Source organism: Rhipicephalus microplus, chromosome 5, assembly GCF_043290135.1.
Source record: "Rhipicephalus microplus isolate Deutch F79 chromosome 5, USDA_Rmic, whole genome shotgun sequence".
In the NCBI taxonomy this organism is placed as follows: Eukaryota; Metazoa; Arthropoda; class Arachnida; order Ixodida; family Ixodidae; genus Rhipicephalus; species Rhipicephalus microplus.
Window position 1 is genome coordinate 48,079,528 of NC_134704.1, and position 17,339 is coordinate 48,096,866.

Sequence of the window (17,339 nt, forward strand, 5' to 3'; positions counted from 1 at the left end):
GCAGCCGACGTTGTGTAAACTGATGCTGCCAAGAATATCATTAAAAAAACACAACACGTCAACGTTGTCACTGGTGTGCTATAATTATAAAATTCTTAAAACCGAGATTTCTTAAAATGTAGAGTAGTTGTAGTGATGGGTTTGCAATATTAAAAACAAGTTAAACAAAAAAAAAAAGACTGGTTTCGAAACTGATTGCGTTTACTCTCCTTCTCACAATTCCACTTGCGGCAGCAGTAGCCATTGCATTGGTGCGTCGTGCGGAGAATTTGTTTATTGCTGCGTAGCGGTCGTGCTTGCGGCAAAATTTTGAGACGCGGCACTGCAGTTAGCGGTGTGTTTTGCAAGACGAAAAAATAATAGTTCCATGTGGCCGTCTCACGAGCGTCGACGGTGCCGTCCCTTGCGATTAGCCAAGTTCTAACGAAGCCTTTGTGCGCTCGTCGCTTACTGGTTCTGCGCTGACCAACCAAGTGGCTGTCGCTTCCCAGGTTTGTCCTTTTTTATCGTCACTTTGACCAATAGGTTCTCTCTGGGTTCGTCATTCGAAGCTGACGAATTAAAACATCGCCCGCGATACCTTCGAAGCACGTGCGATGCGATACGCAAACTGCTGCGAATTCAACGAAATTTTTTTTTTCTTCGTCATCATGCCAGCTTGCGATCTTTCGTGGAGCAGCGCATAAAATGTCGAGGCGAACTAGGCTGTTAGCATTTGCCGACGCGGGGCATTTGCGGGCAGTTGTCGACGTTGTTTTCGATTATACCTCCTTAATCGAGGTATTTGTTCCCGGACTTGTAGCGATTTTTACGAGGATTTGGTACGGAGACGAAGGAAAAAGGCCTAGCCATGTCGTCGGTGGGCTGCTTTTTAAGAAAGCCCCCCCCCCCCCCCCTTTTTTTTTTTTCGTTGTTTTGCGCACTGCACTGCTACAATGGCAGGGTTCATTCGCATACTGCTGGCCCCCTTTTGCTGGGTTACCGCGCTCATTCTTCCGGGATCTATTTTAAGCTCGAACTGTCAAATTCCCCGAGTAAAGCTTCGTGTCATGTGCACATCTTGTTCGACTGTGCTTGACCAGGCGTGATTATGTATCGCGATTTGCAATGCGGAAGGAGTAAAACGAATCATTGATAGCGCGTGCTACACTTGTACCTCAACAGGCTGATAATGGATCTCCAGCTGAGGGAAAAAACAAAACAAAAAATTAATATAGAGACAGACAAGAAGATATGCACTCAATCTCGTCTAGATTGGCGTAATCTTGGAGAAACTTCAAAGCAAGTGAGCTTTGATGGCGTGATCATCACCGCGCGACGTTATGAGTTTTTTTTTTTTTTTTTTTTTTTGCATTTTGCGTATGCACGCTCTGCGTCAAGCAGGAACGAAGAGTTTTCGAATAGGGTCTGCGGCGTTTTGGATACTCTCCGAAGTCTCGGTCATGTCACTGCAGTGGATGCCATCACGTCTTTGTGGCGCAAAGTTTTTGAGGCAGGCTTTGGGGCTCCTGCTAAATTTGAGAAGTAGCATCCCAAACGCGGTTTGGGTGTTGCGCTTGCGCAGTGGCCTTGACGCTATTTCTTTGGGGCCCCTATTCGAAAGCTCCCTATTTGGTGCTGCACGCGGATCGGTAATAAATGCACGGAGATGAGATTTAGCGTTGTCAGGTTTGTCTCTCTCTTGGTGTGTGTTTGTGTGACTGACACCTCTTTAGGCATCATCAAGTACCTTTATATTTATTGGGCAAACCTGATTAACATAACTCGGATATCTTAAATTACCGCATAAGGCTCTACTCAACATCGAACAATTAAGCACTCTTTTTAAAGTATGCATCACATAATTCATTGCATCATAAAACTTGCCTGGAAGCAATGGTTACAGTCCGCACCTTTTAAGCACGTAGATTTTGTGAGCTTCATTAGAACTGATAGTACATGGTAGCGCAGACAAAGGACACAGACAAGAGAAGGCACATTCAAGACAACACAACGTAGTGCTGTGTTGTCTTGAATGTACCTTCCCTTGTCAGTGTCCTTTGTCTGCGCTACCATATATTATCGTGCTACCGTACCAACAAGCCCAAATCGTCACCCTCATTGACTTAATTAAAACTGTTTCATCACACATAAGTGAACATTCTGTGCATATTTTGGCCCAATCTGCTAGGTCATTAAATTTCATAATTAACACATTTGTAACATAGGGGTTTGGTTTGCGCAGCGTAATGATCCACACACAAATAGTGCAGTGCCCAATTTATTCTGCCACTTGGGCACTACCTTGTCAGCCAGTCTCGGTGAACATACTGGCAAACATTACTGTCTATTTGAGGTGGCACCCCATGTGAGCATAAAAATAAATTGTAAATACTGATTGTGCTCATCTTTTACTGCTGTATAATGTTTAGGCGAAATTTGCCCTTATCCCAAACCATTTTTTTTTTCTCAGGATGGAAAACGGCGATAACGATGGTGGCAACATTACCGATTCATTCCTCACGGAGAGTGGCCAGTACATAGTACATGCAGAAGGTATGGAAGTTTGGACTATTTCAATCAGCGTACTAACGCAGCTGTGTCCCAGAATAACAGGATATTGCAACCAGGGAGTGTTACAGAGTTGCAGACTGCAGTGTATAGATGCTCGGTTGAAAGCAAATGGGGAATTTTTCCCATTCGTCTGCTGGCGTAAATGTGTTGGCGGCAAGTTGACCACCGTCTGTTCCATGCTGTTGTCCTAAATCGTGAAGGGACATGGCAGGATATTTTAGTTGTGGCCCCTCTTGCCAACATGTCTCAATTACTCAGCACAAATAAAACTCCCTTTTTGGCTGGGATAGTTCGCCTTTACAGTTTCTGGTGCATGCGATTGGCTAGGGCTTGTGTTTAGATCGCATTTTGGAGACATATATATGAGCCTCAACCAATCGCGCGTAGTAAAAATGTCAGATGCGCCCCCATTACCATCCTTGATGTACAGTATGGTCCACGGTTAAAGGGAACACTCGAATGCACATCATCAATATTCCTGGCCCTCTAAGAGCAAGTGGATTAAACATTCTTCATGCAAGTCAATAGTCTGTCTAAAGGAGTCGGAACTTTCAACCACCAGTAGTCTCATGCATATCTAAGCTGCTATGATCCCGTAAGATAGCGAAATCTAAACATCCTGCTCATGCAGGTGTTCCCTTTAACAGTGTACCTGTCTGTACGTATCTATGACCCGAGGCCTAGCGGTTACGGTACTCGGCTGCCGACCTGAAGGTTGCGGGATCAAATCCTGGCCGCTGTGGCTGCATTTCAATGAAGGCAAAATGCCCGAGGCCCATGATTTAGGTGCATGCTAAAGAAGCCCAGCTCGTCAACATTTTCTGAGCCCTACACTACAGCGTCTCTCAATCACCTTGTGGTTTTGAGATGTGAAACACCAGATATTATAATTAGCAGTACGTATCTATAAAGTAGTGTGATATAGTCATCTGCTAGCATGTGTTGTCTGTGCTGAATGTTTTTTCGCAGCTATTTTTATTGTTTAACTGTTGCAATAGTGCAGGGTTGGTTATAAAAACCAGAGATTTGGTCGCAGCTAAAGAGTTCATCATGAAACTAGAGTGCTCGTGTATGTGTGTATATACCGCTGTCCCTAGCTACATAAAAAAAAGCATGCATGAAAACTATATACATGCGCGATTCCTTGACCACGTCCCAGACAGGGTTGGTTATAAAAACCAGAGATTTGGTCGCAGCTAAAGAGTTCATCGTGAAACTAGAGTGCTCGTGTATGTGTGTATATACCGCTGTCCCTAGCTACATAAAAAAAAAGCATGCATGAAAACTATATACATGCGCGATTCCTTGACCACGTCCCAGACAATTTTGTTCAGAAATGGATATGTTGGATGACGCATTCTCTAATGAGAGACCACCTTGTCACTTGTTAGGAATGAACCTCTGAGTGCTCCTCTTTGCAGAGATAGCATCAATTCTCCTCTCTGCTTTATCGTGAGTTTTTCATACGTTCCTCTTTGCGTTGTACCACCCTGTATGGTAGCAGATGCCATGTCACTTTGCTTGTTTTAGCTATCATTACACTGACAGCACTGTAGTCCTGAGGATGCTAATGTGCTTGTACTATAGACAAGTGTAGTACAATATATAAAGTTTAGAAGAAGTTGCTGTTGAGCGAGTTGGTCTATAGACAAGTGTAGTACAATATATAAAGTTTAGAAGAAGTTGCTGTTGAGCGAGTTGGTGCAGCTTCGCAAACATATCCAAGTGCCCGAACAAGCGACCAAAACGAAAGCATGAGAGAGAGGGGCACCTGCCCTGGTCTTGTGTTCTTCTTGAGGTCATTTGTTTGCACAGAAAAAAAAAAAAATATTTGCCGAGATAATGGTTGCACAAGCTAGCGACCATGACTTAGCCATGAACTAAGACATCATCGCTGTCACCCTTGGCACTCGCATATAGAAGCACATGAAGTAGAAAAAAACATTAAACAACACAGCAAAGGTATTTAAAGACTGGGTACTAAAAGCCTAAAAGAAGACCACAGTGGTTATTGTTAATTCCCGTAGTTATACTGCTAAGCCCATCCCTTTATTGTTGTAACATGGCTTTAAAGTTTGCTTCTGTGGCTTTCGTGGCACTGGAAAGGACCTCTAAGGCCGCGTTCACACTGAGCATTCCGGCCGCCGAGAGTGCTCCGAATCCGGTTCGGTGGCGGCGAGATCCGCCGAAAGGGCCCTCTCCGCGCTGATCGCTCTCGGACCAATAGGAGCGCTAGTCAAGGAATTTTGAAAAATGGCGGCCAAGCCCTACTTACTTGTTATGCCGCAGTGCACATAACTGAATGTTGAAACCAACGAGAGTTTAACCTACTCTGTGCCTACTTCGCGTCCGTATTTCGTGGAAAAGGTGACCAAGCTTGCTGTTGGCGTGACCGAGCTTGTTGCGGTCTTTCAGAGCAAAACGAACCCGCTAACGCCAGTGGCGTCGGTGGTTTTTTCTGCTCTTCGTGCATTACAAGACGGCCACTTGCCAGCAACTTAAGCAGTACTGTCTTTTCTTGCTTCCTGCGTACGAGAATCATCGAAGTATACACCACCGGATATCGTAGTGATGTTTGCGAGCCACGATAACAACTGGGTGACAGCGCATCCACCCCGTGTTCGCCCGGTGGTAGATGGCATATTCGGCGGCTCGGGGCGCGTTCAGTGCGAACAACGCTGCGTTTCGACGACAGGGGAATTTCGGTCGCTGTAAAAAGCGGATGTTTCAGTGTGAACTAGGCCTAAAGCAACCTGTCATATGATCAAGTACACTATGAAACTAGTTTATGTATTTTATGAGCTAAAATAGTTGGTAAGAGTGCATCACCAAACACTTTACCAGTTCAGCGCAAAATTGGTGGGCGCTTTAGCTGTTTAGCGCTTTAGCTTTAGAAAAACTCGCTTCTCTTGCAATGTTTTCTTTTTGTCAGCATTTTCTTTTTCGTACACTGAATTGCTTGTCTTTCAACCTCATCAGGCTCCCTGTCTGGCACAGAGGGCGAGGACGGTCTTGGAATTGCTGGTGATGGCTCTGACGAAGGTGACAGTCAGAAAGACACTGAACCTTTACGGGAACAGGTACGAATGCTACTTTCATCGATTCACACTACGTTTTGATTCACACTACGTTTGAGCGTGCAAACCCATGCATTGGTAGTCTTTGATGGCTGTCCCGTTTTGTCTCACTTGCAGGATCGCTTTCTCCCTATTGCTAACGTCGCTCGAATAATGAAGAATGCCATTCCTAAAAGCGGAAAGGTAAGATTCATCTACTGCGCTCCTGAAAAGTCGTTCTTGAAACACTGCTGTTTTGGTCTTTCCCATTTATATGTTCTGGAATTTTCGTAGACTGGTTCAGTGCCTACATTTTTTTTCCTTAACATTGCTTCTTGTAACATCTGCTAAAGTTTCACCAGTAAAATATCAACTATACTATCAGTGGTAGGCAGTGCGCTTTGTATACCAGCTGTTGTTAAACAGAGGTTCCATCAATTGGACACCTTCTGCATTTTGAGTGTTCTCTATTTTTCTTTCTCGCCAGATTGCCAAAGATGCGAAGGAGTGTGTACAAGAATGCGTTTCCGAGTTTGTCAGTTTCATCACAAGCGAGTATCCTTTTTTGCACGCCCATGTTCACGCTGATGCTATTTGGGCAGCCTGGTTATTAACATTTTACTAATTTAACTCAAGCCATGTCCGTTCTTTTAAAAATGAATTCGACTCGGGATTTGAGGTAATTTGCAACAAAATGTTAGGCATAATTTTCTCCAAGTAGGGAGTTTCAACTTTTTGGGGGCGAAATTGCATAAACGTAGGATATGATAGTCGCAGCTAACATGCCATTTGCTTCCTTTGTGTAACACAATGTCATCCATTGTATTTTGGCTGCACTCCCTAACGAAGTGAATTCAAATTTTAGCTTCAAACTAAGCGAATAATTTTATTATCAACACTGTAATTTTCATTATCCCATGAGAAGCTAAATACAATATCTAAGCAGTTTTAAAGCACTGTTTCTTGAACTGATCACCTGCAGCTGCTCCCACATTATTTTCACGTGGTAGGTGGGAATTTGAAAGGCTGCTAATGTTACCCCTAAATAATATATATACTAGCATTATTCCCTATAAGTTTTATTTTTCTTGAAGAGGTAACACTGCAAGGCGTCTTGAGGGCTGCAGTATGTCGTTTTAGCAAGCTTTAACACTGAGCTTTGTGTTGTATTAATTAAGGTGAGAATGGTGCGATGCAATCTGAGGACATTCTTTTAGTGTTCCCATAAGCAAGCCCTGCACAAGTACAATTTGGTAGACACAGAATTCCTTAGCTCGCTGTACCAGAGCCAGCGACCGTTGCCACCAAGAGAAGAGGAAAACCATCAACGGAGAAGACATCCTCTTTGCCATGTCAACCCTGGGATTTGACAACTACATCGAGCCGCTGAAGCTCTACCTACAAAAGTATCGTGAGGTGGTGAGTTGAAGCCATTCCTAATTGCACACACACCACTGATGTGTCCTGTTCATCTGCTTTTATTGCACAGGCCATGAAAGGGGAGAAGAACCTTGGAACTGCATCTGCATCTGAAACCTCGTTGGAGGAGCTTGCAGATGACACATTCCGTGAGTGCCTGTCTGTTACGGAGCTTTACTGTTCACACTGGAAGACATAAAGAAACCTTGCAACACATTTTCAAGTGATCATCAAATGACTTCATTACAGGGGTTAATATTACCTCATGAATTGAGTGCCGCAAAAATGTTGACAATCCTTCAAGAACACTCAAAACTCTATATAACGAACCCAGGTATAGCAAAAAAAATCGGTTATAAATAAGTAAATGAATATCGCAATAGGCATAGTGTCAAGAATAAACCTTAATAACAAATTTTTATATTTAATTAACTTGCTTTCGTGTAAGATGCAACTTTGTTATGATGAAGTTTGAGTGTGATGAAGTTTGAGGGATTTTTTGGATGCCTTGAGCACTTTCTTTTCCTTTTTTTTTGTAGCACTACATCTATTCTTCAGCTTCTGTGATGACGTTGAGCACCATTACATCCAGAGAAACTATACGGGTAGCAAAGACTCCGTAGGATTATAATGACCTTGTAATGGCTGCACTAGATTCAGCTTTTACAGTAGATGCTATGCTGCTTTGCTTGTTTTAGCTATCATTACATTGAAAGCACTGTAGTCCTGAGCATGCTAATGTACTTGTACTATAGACAAGTGTAGTACAATATAGTTTAGAACTAGTAGATTCAACTTTTACAGTAGGAATTAACACATTTTATAACACATCGCTGCACTGTAACCTTGCAAACTGAAACATGTGATGTGAAAGATGGTGAATGGATTGTGTACGATAGTGTTACGTACATTTTCTTTCCTCTTTACTTAGTGTGAGTAAATAAACTTTCTTTTAATGCACAAACATATCTTGGTGCTTGCAGCCAACATCCTTGCCCAGGAGCCGACAACACAACAGAACGTCATTTTCACGACTTTTCCTGGAAACCAGGCAAGTGCCTGTAGCACACTTCGACACTTTGTGCCAAGTTCTGGGATGTTATGTGCTTTAATCAAATGTTTTCTTCCTTTCTACAGGACCTTACTTTCTGAGTTGCTGTAGCCTACCTTGGTGATCATCTGCAGGGCCATGTTCGATGCACCCTTCCCATTTTGTAAATAGTTGTAACAAAGAATTCCACACATCCTTATGTGAATTATTGTGTGCGTGTGATTACTATATCTATAAGAGCGTATTGGAAACTTCGTGCACTGAAAAAGGTACATTATAAAGTTCAGACACTCAAGGCAAATAACAAGTGGTCTCGGAGTGAGGGGTCGGTGCTTCGGAACGTCTAGTGTTATACACAGTAGTGTTTTGTAATCGAGAAATTAAGGTAAATGTAAGACATTATTTGCGCAGTGAGTGGGACGTTCTGACTCACTGTCCCGATGACATAGCAGGGTCTCAGTCCATCCAATCACAAGTATCCGAGCCACCCACAATAGAAAAGTACGTTACAAAACTGAAAAAGAAGCAACTAGTGCATTTCAGTTTTATTTACGCATGAAGGAACTTGATATTACCCAGAATGACACAAATTTCGTGTTTGCCATGGTTTTGCTCTACAGTGCTACAGCTCCGGCTGTCTGGTAGTGAAGTGAATAAGGCGCAGGTATAGCACATGCAACACCATTTTTGTAGGCAGGCGGTTTGAATTGTGCTGATGAGCCATTGTATAAGGTGCGATTGTGTTTCAACCTAAGCATTTTTTTGGCAAAAAAACAAACAATTTATGGAACATTTTAACAATGCGTGTCAACTTATTTGCCTTTAAGTTTGAACACAATATATTTTGCAGACATCATCTACTGTAGCAACGCACTAGGCACCATCATTCCCGAGACTGCCCGGCGATCGTTTTGGATGACCGGGTTATGACCTTTTGCAGAGGTTTCGCACTGGTTATCTTCCGAGAGACGTACTTTGATATCTAAAGGAGCTTGTGCTGCTAAAATTATTGCATGTAGTTGCATTAATAACCTCTCAATGGCTCGTTCAATATATTGGGCGACCAATTTGCCCAAATTAATAACTACAAATTTATAGTAGGCTAGTGCAAACTGATATATTAGCAGACTAAGATGTAAGAACACATCTAAGGTATTAAAAAAAATGGGTTTGAATCCTAGCCGTAGGAGAAGAACATTAAAAGCACACGTGACCTTTTATTTAATCGGAGTCTATCACTGTAGATGTGTTACGGTACAGACAAGGTTGTATATGTTCATACCAGCAGCACAAAAAACCGGTACGTGAGTGAGCGCATAGTCGATCACCTAACTTGATGAAAAGTCCTCTAATCTGGCATAGATGGGCTTTGCAACATATGTGCACCTGCACAGTTATTCGATTGTGTTTTCCACTTTATATTTATTGCTCCAATGAAAAATATCAATGGTCAATGCTTGTCCTGTAAATGCAATGTAAATAAACAGAGGAGGAACAATCTTCCCACAATAATTTTGAGATTGGAAAGCACTGCAGCTATAAATTGAAGCCTGTATTCCCTGCCATAAACTTTAAGGGGTATTTCAACATGGTGAAATGTAGTGTAAGAGGGACATATCCTTCCGAGTGACTGGTTCTTATCCCTGAAAGTGATTCACGAAACACACTTTCCAATGTTGAATTCCAATGGCAGATCCAGATCCACTTCTTCTGCTCCGAGTGGAGCAATCATATTCCAGTGGCAGAATGGGAGCCCAAATTCTGTGTTCCAATGGCATGTTGTGAGCAACCACAGATTTCGGATCGCTCCGTGGAGCAAGCATTCTTGTGCTTTGCCGAAACCGGAAGATTTTACTGGAAGTTGCGTGACGTAGTCTATGCGCCCGCCTTTCACCCCCTCATGACTAGGTGTTTGAAGTCACGGGCAGCCATGGACTAGTAGAACAATGCTTCGCCCCTCTCCTCCAATGCCCTTCGCAAGATTTCTGTGTACAGACTGCTCCGGTCGAGGCGTATGAGACCCAAACGCAGATTTTGCGATAGCAATCTCGCTCGGATCTACACGATTCAGCCGAACGCTTGCGATCTGTCATTGGAATTCAATGTAAATGTAGCTTGTCAACAGACATTTCAGATGAGCACATTTCAAAAACATAGATGGCACCCGAGAGCTTGATAATGAGGTTTGCGCGCTGCTACCTCAGTATATTCCATACTGCTTCCTAAATGGCAATGAATAAATAATGACAAAAATGAAAGTAAGCAAAAAAACAATAAAGGCTAGTTGCCGAATATCCTCTTCAGTGCAACATCCCCTTCGGTGGCTATGCTAGTGTACAATTTTTTATGCTAGCTGTTTCAACTTGTGGCCAAAGGAGAGCAATATACAATTGTCATTGGACAAATTTAACCTTCAGTGTAGTCTATGTCTTGACCTGACTCAGTGTGCTGCGTATGACTGTAGCCGTCCACTTTGTCGAAGACACTACAACGTGAACAGCATCACTTTTCTTTCCTCATTGCGAATGCAAACAAAAAACTAATTGTGCGTACATTTGGAGCCTATGATTACATTTTTTCATATCGAAATGGAGCACAATGGACTGTTGAATAATGACTTTTGATTACATGCTAATTACAATTACCGAAACTCCCAGAAAAAAAAAACACTGTTTCTCTTTTTTTCTTGGGTTGTAATAATGAGTGCCTCACAAATATGGTACACGAGTTTGACAAATTTCATAGAAAATGCATCATAATTTGTGCCTCAAGGGGATATGGCGTGATCATTTAGGTATATGGCTTCTTTTGTAGAAAGAAAAGGGAACAATTTCTAGCAGACTTGGAAAATTAATTGCAAGTGCCAGGTCAAGTGCAGCACATTTGGCTCACATGTCCTCAGGAGCCTCTACTGCCTCAACCTACCGATCGGAGTTTTCTGACCATGCTTAAAAAATATTCCAGGGCTCCTTTGTGCATGCACTGTACAGATGAGACTTGGCCCAGCACCCAGAAAGCTGGACGACTTAAAATACATTGCATTCAATGAAATCAAATAATGAACTTAAATAATAAAAATAATAAAATTAAAGAATAACTTTCCAAACCAAGCGCATAAGGCATGTGATTTTGCAAGATTCTGTAATTACAGGCTCCAGATTGGTTTCAATCTCAGGCAGCTAATCATGACAACTTTTAAGAAAGCTTAAGCATTTCCTAGGAAACGCTACGAGAAAACTGTCTCTGTGTATAAAAGAACTACATAGCAAAAACAATCCATCCTTTTCCACGATGCCGCAACTCATGCACTTTTCCCTATCGGAAAAGTCACTCACAAAATGACTCCTGATCTTGGAGGCCTTCGTTCTAGCAATAACGGTTCTCCTGGCCCCTACCAAAACGCCAGAGCGTAACAAAAGCTAATGGAAAAGGCAGATTCTTAGCAAAACTAAATTTGAAAATGAGGGCCCCACATTTTTCAAGAAGCGTGTCTTGCCAATTAGGCTACACACTGGCGCCTCAAGAATGTCTTATATCAACCAAATCAATGTGTTGTAGGAGCAATACAAATAAAGGCAAATGTTAAAGAACATTTTATATGAAGGCTGCATTAAATTATTACGTGGTGAAACGTGGTGAAACGAAAGCCCTTTGAAGGAAAACGCAAAGCTCAGTGGATCTTTCTACGTACATATATTACGGAAGTCTGACTGCAAAAATTGGATGCTTTTGATTGGGCCTTCCAGACACTGAAGAATGATGGGCCTTCCATACACCAATGCTGCTCAAAAAAAGTATTCCAGGAGAAACTGCGCCCACGAACTTTCGTGTGATAAACACATATGCTTATGCATAATTTAAGACAAATCCCTAAAACAATTTTGCGTGAATTTTTAGGGGCGAAGCTCCTTGAGCCATGGCTTTGTCCCTCCTAGCTCATCGTGGTTTGTGACTGCCTAGTTCGATGACTCACTCAGCAGGTGTGAACTGGCGGACAGACTGAAACAAGAACGGACAGCTAGATGAATGGACAAACGCATGAACGGAAGCTTAGCTCCACTCATCATCATTCAGTTTGTGGATATGCTGCGATTTTTCATCATTCTGGCCCTCCTAGAATGAAGCCAATGTGGTTGGAATACGAACCTTCAACCATGTGTTTTGTTGCAGACCACTGACACTGGGCTGTCAGAGCAGGCTTGCAAAAGGAAAGCTTCAGCTGCTGCAGCTAAAAAAAATGTTTTGCATAGCCTACAGTCAATAATAAGGGGACATAGCACAATCGAATCACTGCAAAACGCATTTCAATACAACATTGCTCTGGAGCTGAGAACCATGCAATAAGAATAGGTATTGAAATTGTATACCAGAAACCAGCGGTTGCCCCCGTGTTCTTGAGTAGATGTGAATTTTTACATTCGGCCGTTTATTCATATTATTGCGATGTGACGAAAAAAGGGGGGGGGGGGGGAGCAAAGCTTGTACTAAATCGCACAAGCTTTTCAACAACAAAACAGACGATTCTGAAATGTAATTTTGTTGCTTCTAGGTTGTAGCTATGCTTTAGCTAGGTGATATTAAGTCATTTCTCAGTGCAGGGAAGTTCGAGTTAAGCCACAGACAGACGTGGCATGGATATCTAGACTCCAGAGACTAACTTGTGCTGAAACGAAGTGTTCGCACCTCTTCATCTTAATTTTCATCTTACTTCGCAATTTATTTTGCAACCACCTTTTTTTTTTTCCCACAAAGTAACATAAAAATTGAACGTTTAAGCATGTTTTTAAGCGACTATGTCATTAGATGTCTAATACCTGCTATGAGTAAAATTTGCAGTCCAATGGAAAACAAACAGCGGCTATGAACTATATAAAGTGAGCATCTTTCTACTATCTAAGGAAACATTTATATGGTTTCAAGGGCTCTTTTTAATACTTTTCAATGCTCACAAACAAAGTGCAAGAGTTTCCTACATCTGAGGAGTTTTAGAAAGCGACTCGTTATTGCTGACAGTACTTGCTGTACAGTTATGAACAGCACAAAGCGTATTTACGGATTTAAACTTGAAATGCCAAATGGGCATCTGCGAAGGCATGCATCTCACCACGATACCTGCATTTCTGGGGACTAAACATTTGCAAGCAGATGAGGAGGTGATGCAGGTTTTAATGGCTTTAAACACAAGAAACGGTGGTGGTAGTGCTGACGGTGCTCGCAGAGCATCAAACGCTGTGACGGGCTCTTCACTTCATGTATTTGTCGTTGTTTTCTGCCAGAATCTTGGCGGAGGACTTGGCATCGTGGAAGAGGTCGTTGACCTCCTTGACGTCGTCTTTTCGGATGGATGTCCGACCATTTACCTTGGCGAGTAGGCTTGACGGACTCAGGAGCTGCGCTGCATATCTGCAATAATGAGAGTTTTTCACAATGTTGGTATCAAGTGGTGCTACGAATGTGTAATGTTTGAAACGTTTTGAGCACAATTCTATAGAAAGGTTCTATGCAAGTAGATAGATAGATATGTGGGGTTTAACGTCCCAAAACCACCATATGGAAGGCTCCGGAAATTTTGACTACCTGGGGTTTTTTAAACGTGCGGCCAAATCCGAGCACATGGGCCTACAGCATTTTAAGCCTCCATACAAAATCCAGTTTTCTTCTATACAGTACGCCTCTTTGGGCCATTTCTCGACGCAGGGTCTAGACCGCACCATTACTCAAAATGAACTCTGAGAATTCAGTAATGGGCAGTTTGAGTCACTTGCCGAGGGCAGCTGAGCCTTCCGACGAAAGCATGTTTTCTTTCAATGCTACAACTGCTTAGAAACACAACACAACTTATTTGTTACAGGTTGAGTTATAACTGCCGAAATCGCATTCCACAGACAAAAATGGAGCTGTGAACCTCTTCGAGTAAACATTGAGGCCATGCTCAACTTGCGACATTCGCAAGGAGAGCACAGTGTTGTACCAGTACCACCTTTTTGAATAGAGAGCTGCAGTGCAACTACAAACGGCCATCTCCTGGCGACATCCTGCAGATAGCCACAGAGAGCTTCCATTGTTGAATCGTTGACAGGAAACAGGTAGGATGCTTGGATCAATGTGTCCCTATTTACAGTTACCGTGCAGTGGGCCTCAGGCATGAAATATGACTGAGTGTGTGTTCAAATGCGTCCGATTATCAGAGCACAATTCCGAACCCCCCCCCCCCCCCCCCCCCCCCGATATTACATTCCCATATTCCATCCAAGAAAGGAGTTTAGATGCTGCTTTGTGCAAGTTCAAGTGAAAAATCATGATTAGTGTGAAATTATAAATAGATATATTCTGCAGTCAGTCATGTTCTATTTTTTATGTGAAAAGAATCAAATCTTGTGCACGAGCGATTTGTGTAAGGCTAAGGAGGAGAAGGTAGTAGATGGCACTAAGCATATTATGGGTTATTTCTGACATCGGTGCATCGACACCGAAGTTTTGATACTGACACATTCCTTTTCACTTCTCTGCCTTCACACATCATCTAACACAGATATGATGACGTCAAGCGACGTGTACCTGAGTGTTGTGCGTGTTCCGATTTCTCCCAGTTCCTGCAGGGACTCCTCGTCAATCTCTATGCCTTCTGTCTGTGCCCTTATCCTGAGAATCTGTAAGTGAGAAAGAGCATTGAGCGAAAGAATTTGATGCCACGACAGTCGCGGTCAAAAAGGGAAGTAAAAAAAAAAAACTAATCTAACCTGAACCATTTCTTCTCTCGTGTACGGCATTGTCCTCACAATCAACAGCCGATCCAATAAGTCCAAGGGGATACCATGGGGTGAAACGACGTCTTCAGTTCCCCTGGAACGTGAGCAGCGAACATTTCAGCACAACGCCATACGATACCAGAGTTATCACTGTAATGTGCTAAAAATTTTGGCCACAAACATCTCGGTACCCAAGGAAGGAAAAAAAAAAAAAAAAAAAAAGCTTGTACACCGAATCTGTACAATCTATAACAAACTTGAATAGCAGCATTTCAGTGCAGGCAAGATATTGCTTCTGGGTAACGTACAGTGTTTACTTTTAAACAAAATGCCCTAGATTTTTTGGTTGTTTATCCAACCAGGTTCCTCTTGCAGACAACACCTGCTTGTCAAAATGTTGTGCTTCTCCACTGTCTCTCTTTTTTCTTATTTGTGATGACTGTGCTCAGAGCACAGTCAGTGCTTTTCAAGTTTCTTGACTCTTGGCTAGGGCCATGAAAGACAGATTTTATCTGCGAAATTAAACAACTGCATGCTGTACCATTGCTTCTTAAACTGTGGCAGCTTACTAATTTACACCACCCACTGCAGCTCAGTAGACATACACTATGAGTTTAGATTCGACAAGATTTCGTCCAACTTAAAAGTACTAACAAAATAAGGAAGATGTTTTGCCACCTGCACAAGTGGTGAAACATCCGCTTATTTAGTTACTTTACTCTGACTTCCTGTGTTAAATCAGAGTAAATCATTTGGAATCATGAATTCACTTGACTTTTGGAACAATTTAGCATGAATGAGTCGAATAGAAAAAAAATACAATGTACTCAAAATAGTATGTTTTGGCAAGGCTTTTTATTCCAATATGAGTGCATGTTTGAAATCAAGACAAGCAGTTGCTTTTATGCCGCACTAAAGCCATGCACTTCCAACCCATCTTTTATTGGTGATCCACTTATACAGCCGAGCACACTTATAATGAACCTGAGCGCGACGTGGCACCCGTTCGCTGCATGCCGAAGTTTATAGTAAATGAAACACAGGTTGCAAGCGAAAACAAATTTTTCTTTTTTGGCAATAGAGGTCTTCAGTTTATTTAAAGTGGCTATGTGCTCTTTTCCGAGGCCTTTGGCATATACGAGCTGCCTGAGGCTATAAGCGTAGCCTGTTGCTACAAGCACGCTCGTGGGCACTGGCTCCAAAGTTTTGTCATCGTCGTCATCCGATTCTTCCTAATTGCTCTTGCTGCACATTTCATTCACAATGCCCTCATCCATCAACCGGTACTGCAGTGCCGGTATCATCAGCAGTAATGATATCAACCCAGAATATGTCCAGCCCTCTCATGTCAGAGTGTACGACGCGCTGCCACGAATTGTTGCCAGAGTGGTCCTGTTCAGAAGCTTCAGGCTCGGCATGGGGTCCGACGTCGACAAGTCACCCTGGCGAGAACAGTTGTGCACACATGTAGCCATTACCTCCACCCAAGAAGTCTTCACCAGCTCCACAGCTGAATACAGTGACACCCAAAGCGGCAAGTTGGCTACTGGGCGGTGTAGAGTTATGAGCAAGCGCTACACAACATGGCGCCTATAATAAGCCGTGCGGTTGCACATTCGACGTTGTTTTAGCGGCAGGAAAAGGCGTAAAAGGCCTCCCGTCTGCCATCCTGATCCCACGCTTGCACCAACAGCGAGTAAAACGCGCATGCGCAAAATACATGCCAGGATGTGTGGAAATCCTTTGAGCCAGTTTCTAGCCAGAAAAACAAACTTCTGAATTCGAGCCAGCGTGGCTGGCGCCGCGGAGTGGTAGGGACTGTGAAGAAGAGCAGACCTGCAAGAGGCAGGCGAAGGACTTGTGATAGAGTGAAGAGAGAGAAGTGTAGGGCAGCGGGGAGGCGACCTTGAAGACCAAAACACGTGGGAAAAATGCAGGCAGGGTAGCATGCTTGAAAGGTCTACAAAACACGCAACTCAGGTGTAGGAAAACCTGGCAGAGTGGCCTGCCCGCGCAAAGGTCAAAGAATCGCATTGTGGTGGTGCTCCATTCGCCAACTGACTGGTGGTGCTCAGAGAGGTTCGTTGTCAGAGCGATTTTGTGCCATTCATGAAATACCTAATGTATATTTCTATGGTGACACAGTAATATTTCATTTTAAGTGAAAGTTAATTTTAAGTGGAGCTGCTACACGAGGGTTCGACTGTAGTTTCTAGTGTGCCCTTCTTCAAGCCATAGCATACAACAGAACACTACACGTCAAGCATAAACAATTTGCATTAAATCAATTCTGCGTACAACATAGATAACAACAGCACTACAGCTGCTATCTGCTTTTTCTTACCGTAATAGTGACGCACCAGGTCAAAAAACAAGCACTAAACTGAAAGAATTCTACAGGCCAGTGCACGCAGTGACTTTTTCTGTTATATTCCTCCTGTACACAAGAGAGTTGTGTCAGCTGGTGTCTGCTTCAAGTTTGAGCGTTCTTGCTATGCTCTCAATTTTTTT

At 42.8% G+C, this 17,339-nt stretch overlaps 2 protein-coding genes across 3 annotated transcripts in view; one reads left to right on the plus strand and one right to left on the minus strand.

Annotated features, from left to right (window-relative positions):
* Positions 1-231: 231 nt before the first annotated feature.
* On the plus strand, positions 232-8,284 carry Nf-YB (nuclear factor Y-box B). 2 transcript variants are annotated; one of them, XM_037425582.2, is made up of 9 exons: positions 232-491; positions 2,453-2,535; positions 5,533-5,633; positions 5,748-5,813; positions 6,097-6,164; positions 6,896-7,028; positions 7,099-7,177; positions 8,012-8,079; positions 8,166-8,284. In XM_037425582.2, exons 2-9 carry the CDS (start codon positions 2,454-2,456, stop codon positions 8,178-8,180), a joined length of 612 nt encoding a protein of 203 aa, XP_037281479.1. In that variant the 5' UTR covers positions 232-491; position 2,453; the 3' UTR covers positions 8,181-8,284. The 2 variants fall into 2 exon arrangements, with proteins under 2 accessions (XP_037281479.1, XP_037281480.1); XM_037425583.2 differs by having other exon boundaries at positions 6,896-7,025.
* A 4,941-nt stretch (positions 8,285-13,225) lies between these two features.
* Positions 13,226-17,339, minus strand: part of pont (RuvB-like helicase pontin) — a 29,919-nt gene continuing 25,805 nt past the window's right edge. The window contains exons 9-11 of the mRNA XM_037425581.2: positions 14,820-14,922; positions 14,638-14,729; positions 13,226-13,482 (exon numbers count right to left, since the gene is read on the minus strand). Coding sequence (XP_037281478.1) covers positions 13,323-13,482; positions 14,638-14,729; positions 14,820-14,922 — 355 coding nt within the window. The 3' untranslated portion in view covers positions 13,226-13,322. The remainder of the gene's footprint in view (positions 13,483-14,637; positions 14,730-14,819; positions 14,923-17,339) is intronic.

What these genes read in the sequence shown, in the direction of transcription:
- Nf-YB (XM_037425582.2), top strand. Translation starts at nt 2,454, where the DNA reads ATGGAAAACGGCGATAACGATGGTGGCAACATTACCGATTCATTCCTC. An exon ending in TACAAAAGTATCGTGAGGTG is followed by an intron (nt 7,029 to 7,098) that starts GTGAGTTGAAGC and finishes TTTATTGCACAG; the next exon opens with GCCATGAAAGGGGAGAAGAA. An exon ending in GCTTGCAGATGACACATTCC is followed by an intron (nt 7,178 to 8,011) that starts GTGAGTGCCTGT and finishes TGGTGCTTGCAG; the next exon opens with CCAACATCCTTGCCCAGGAG.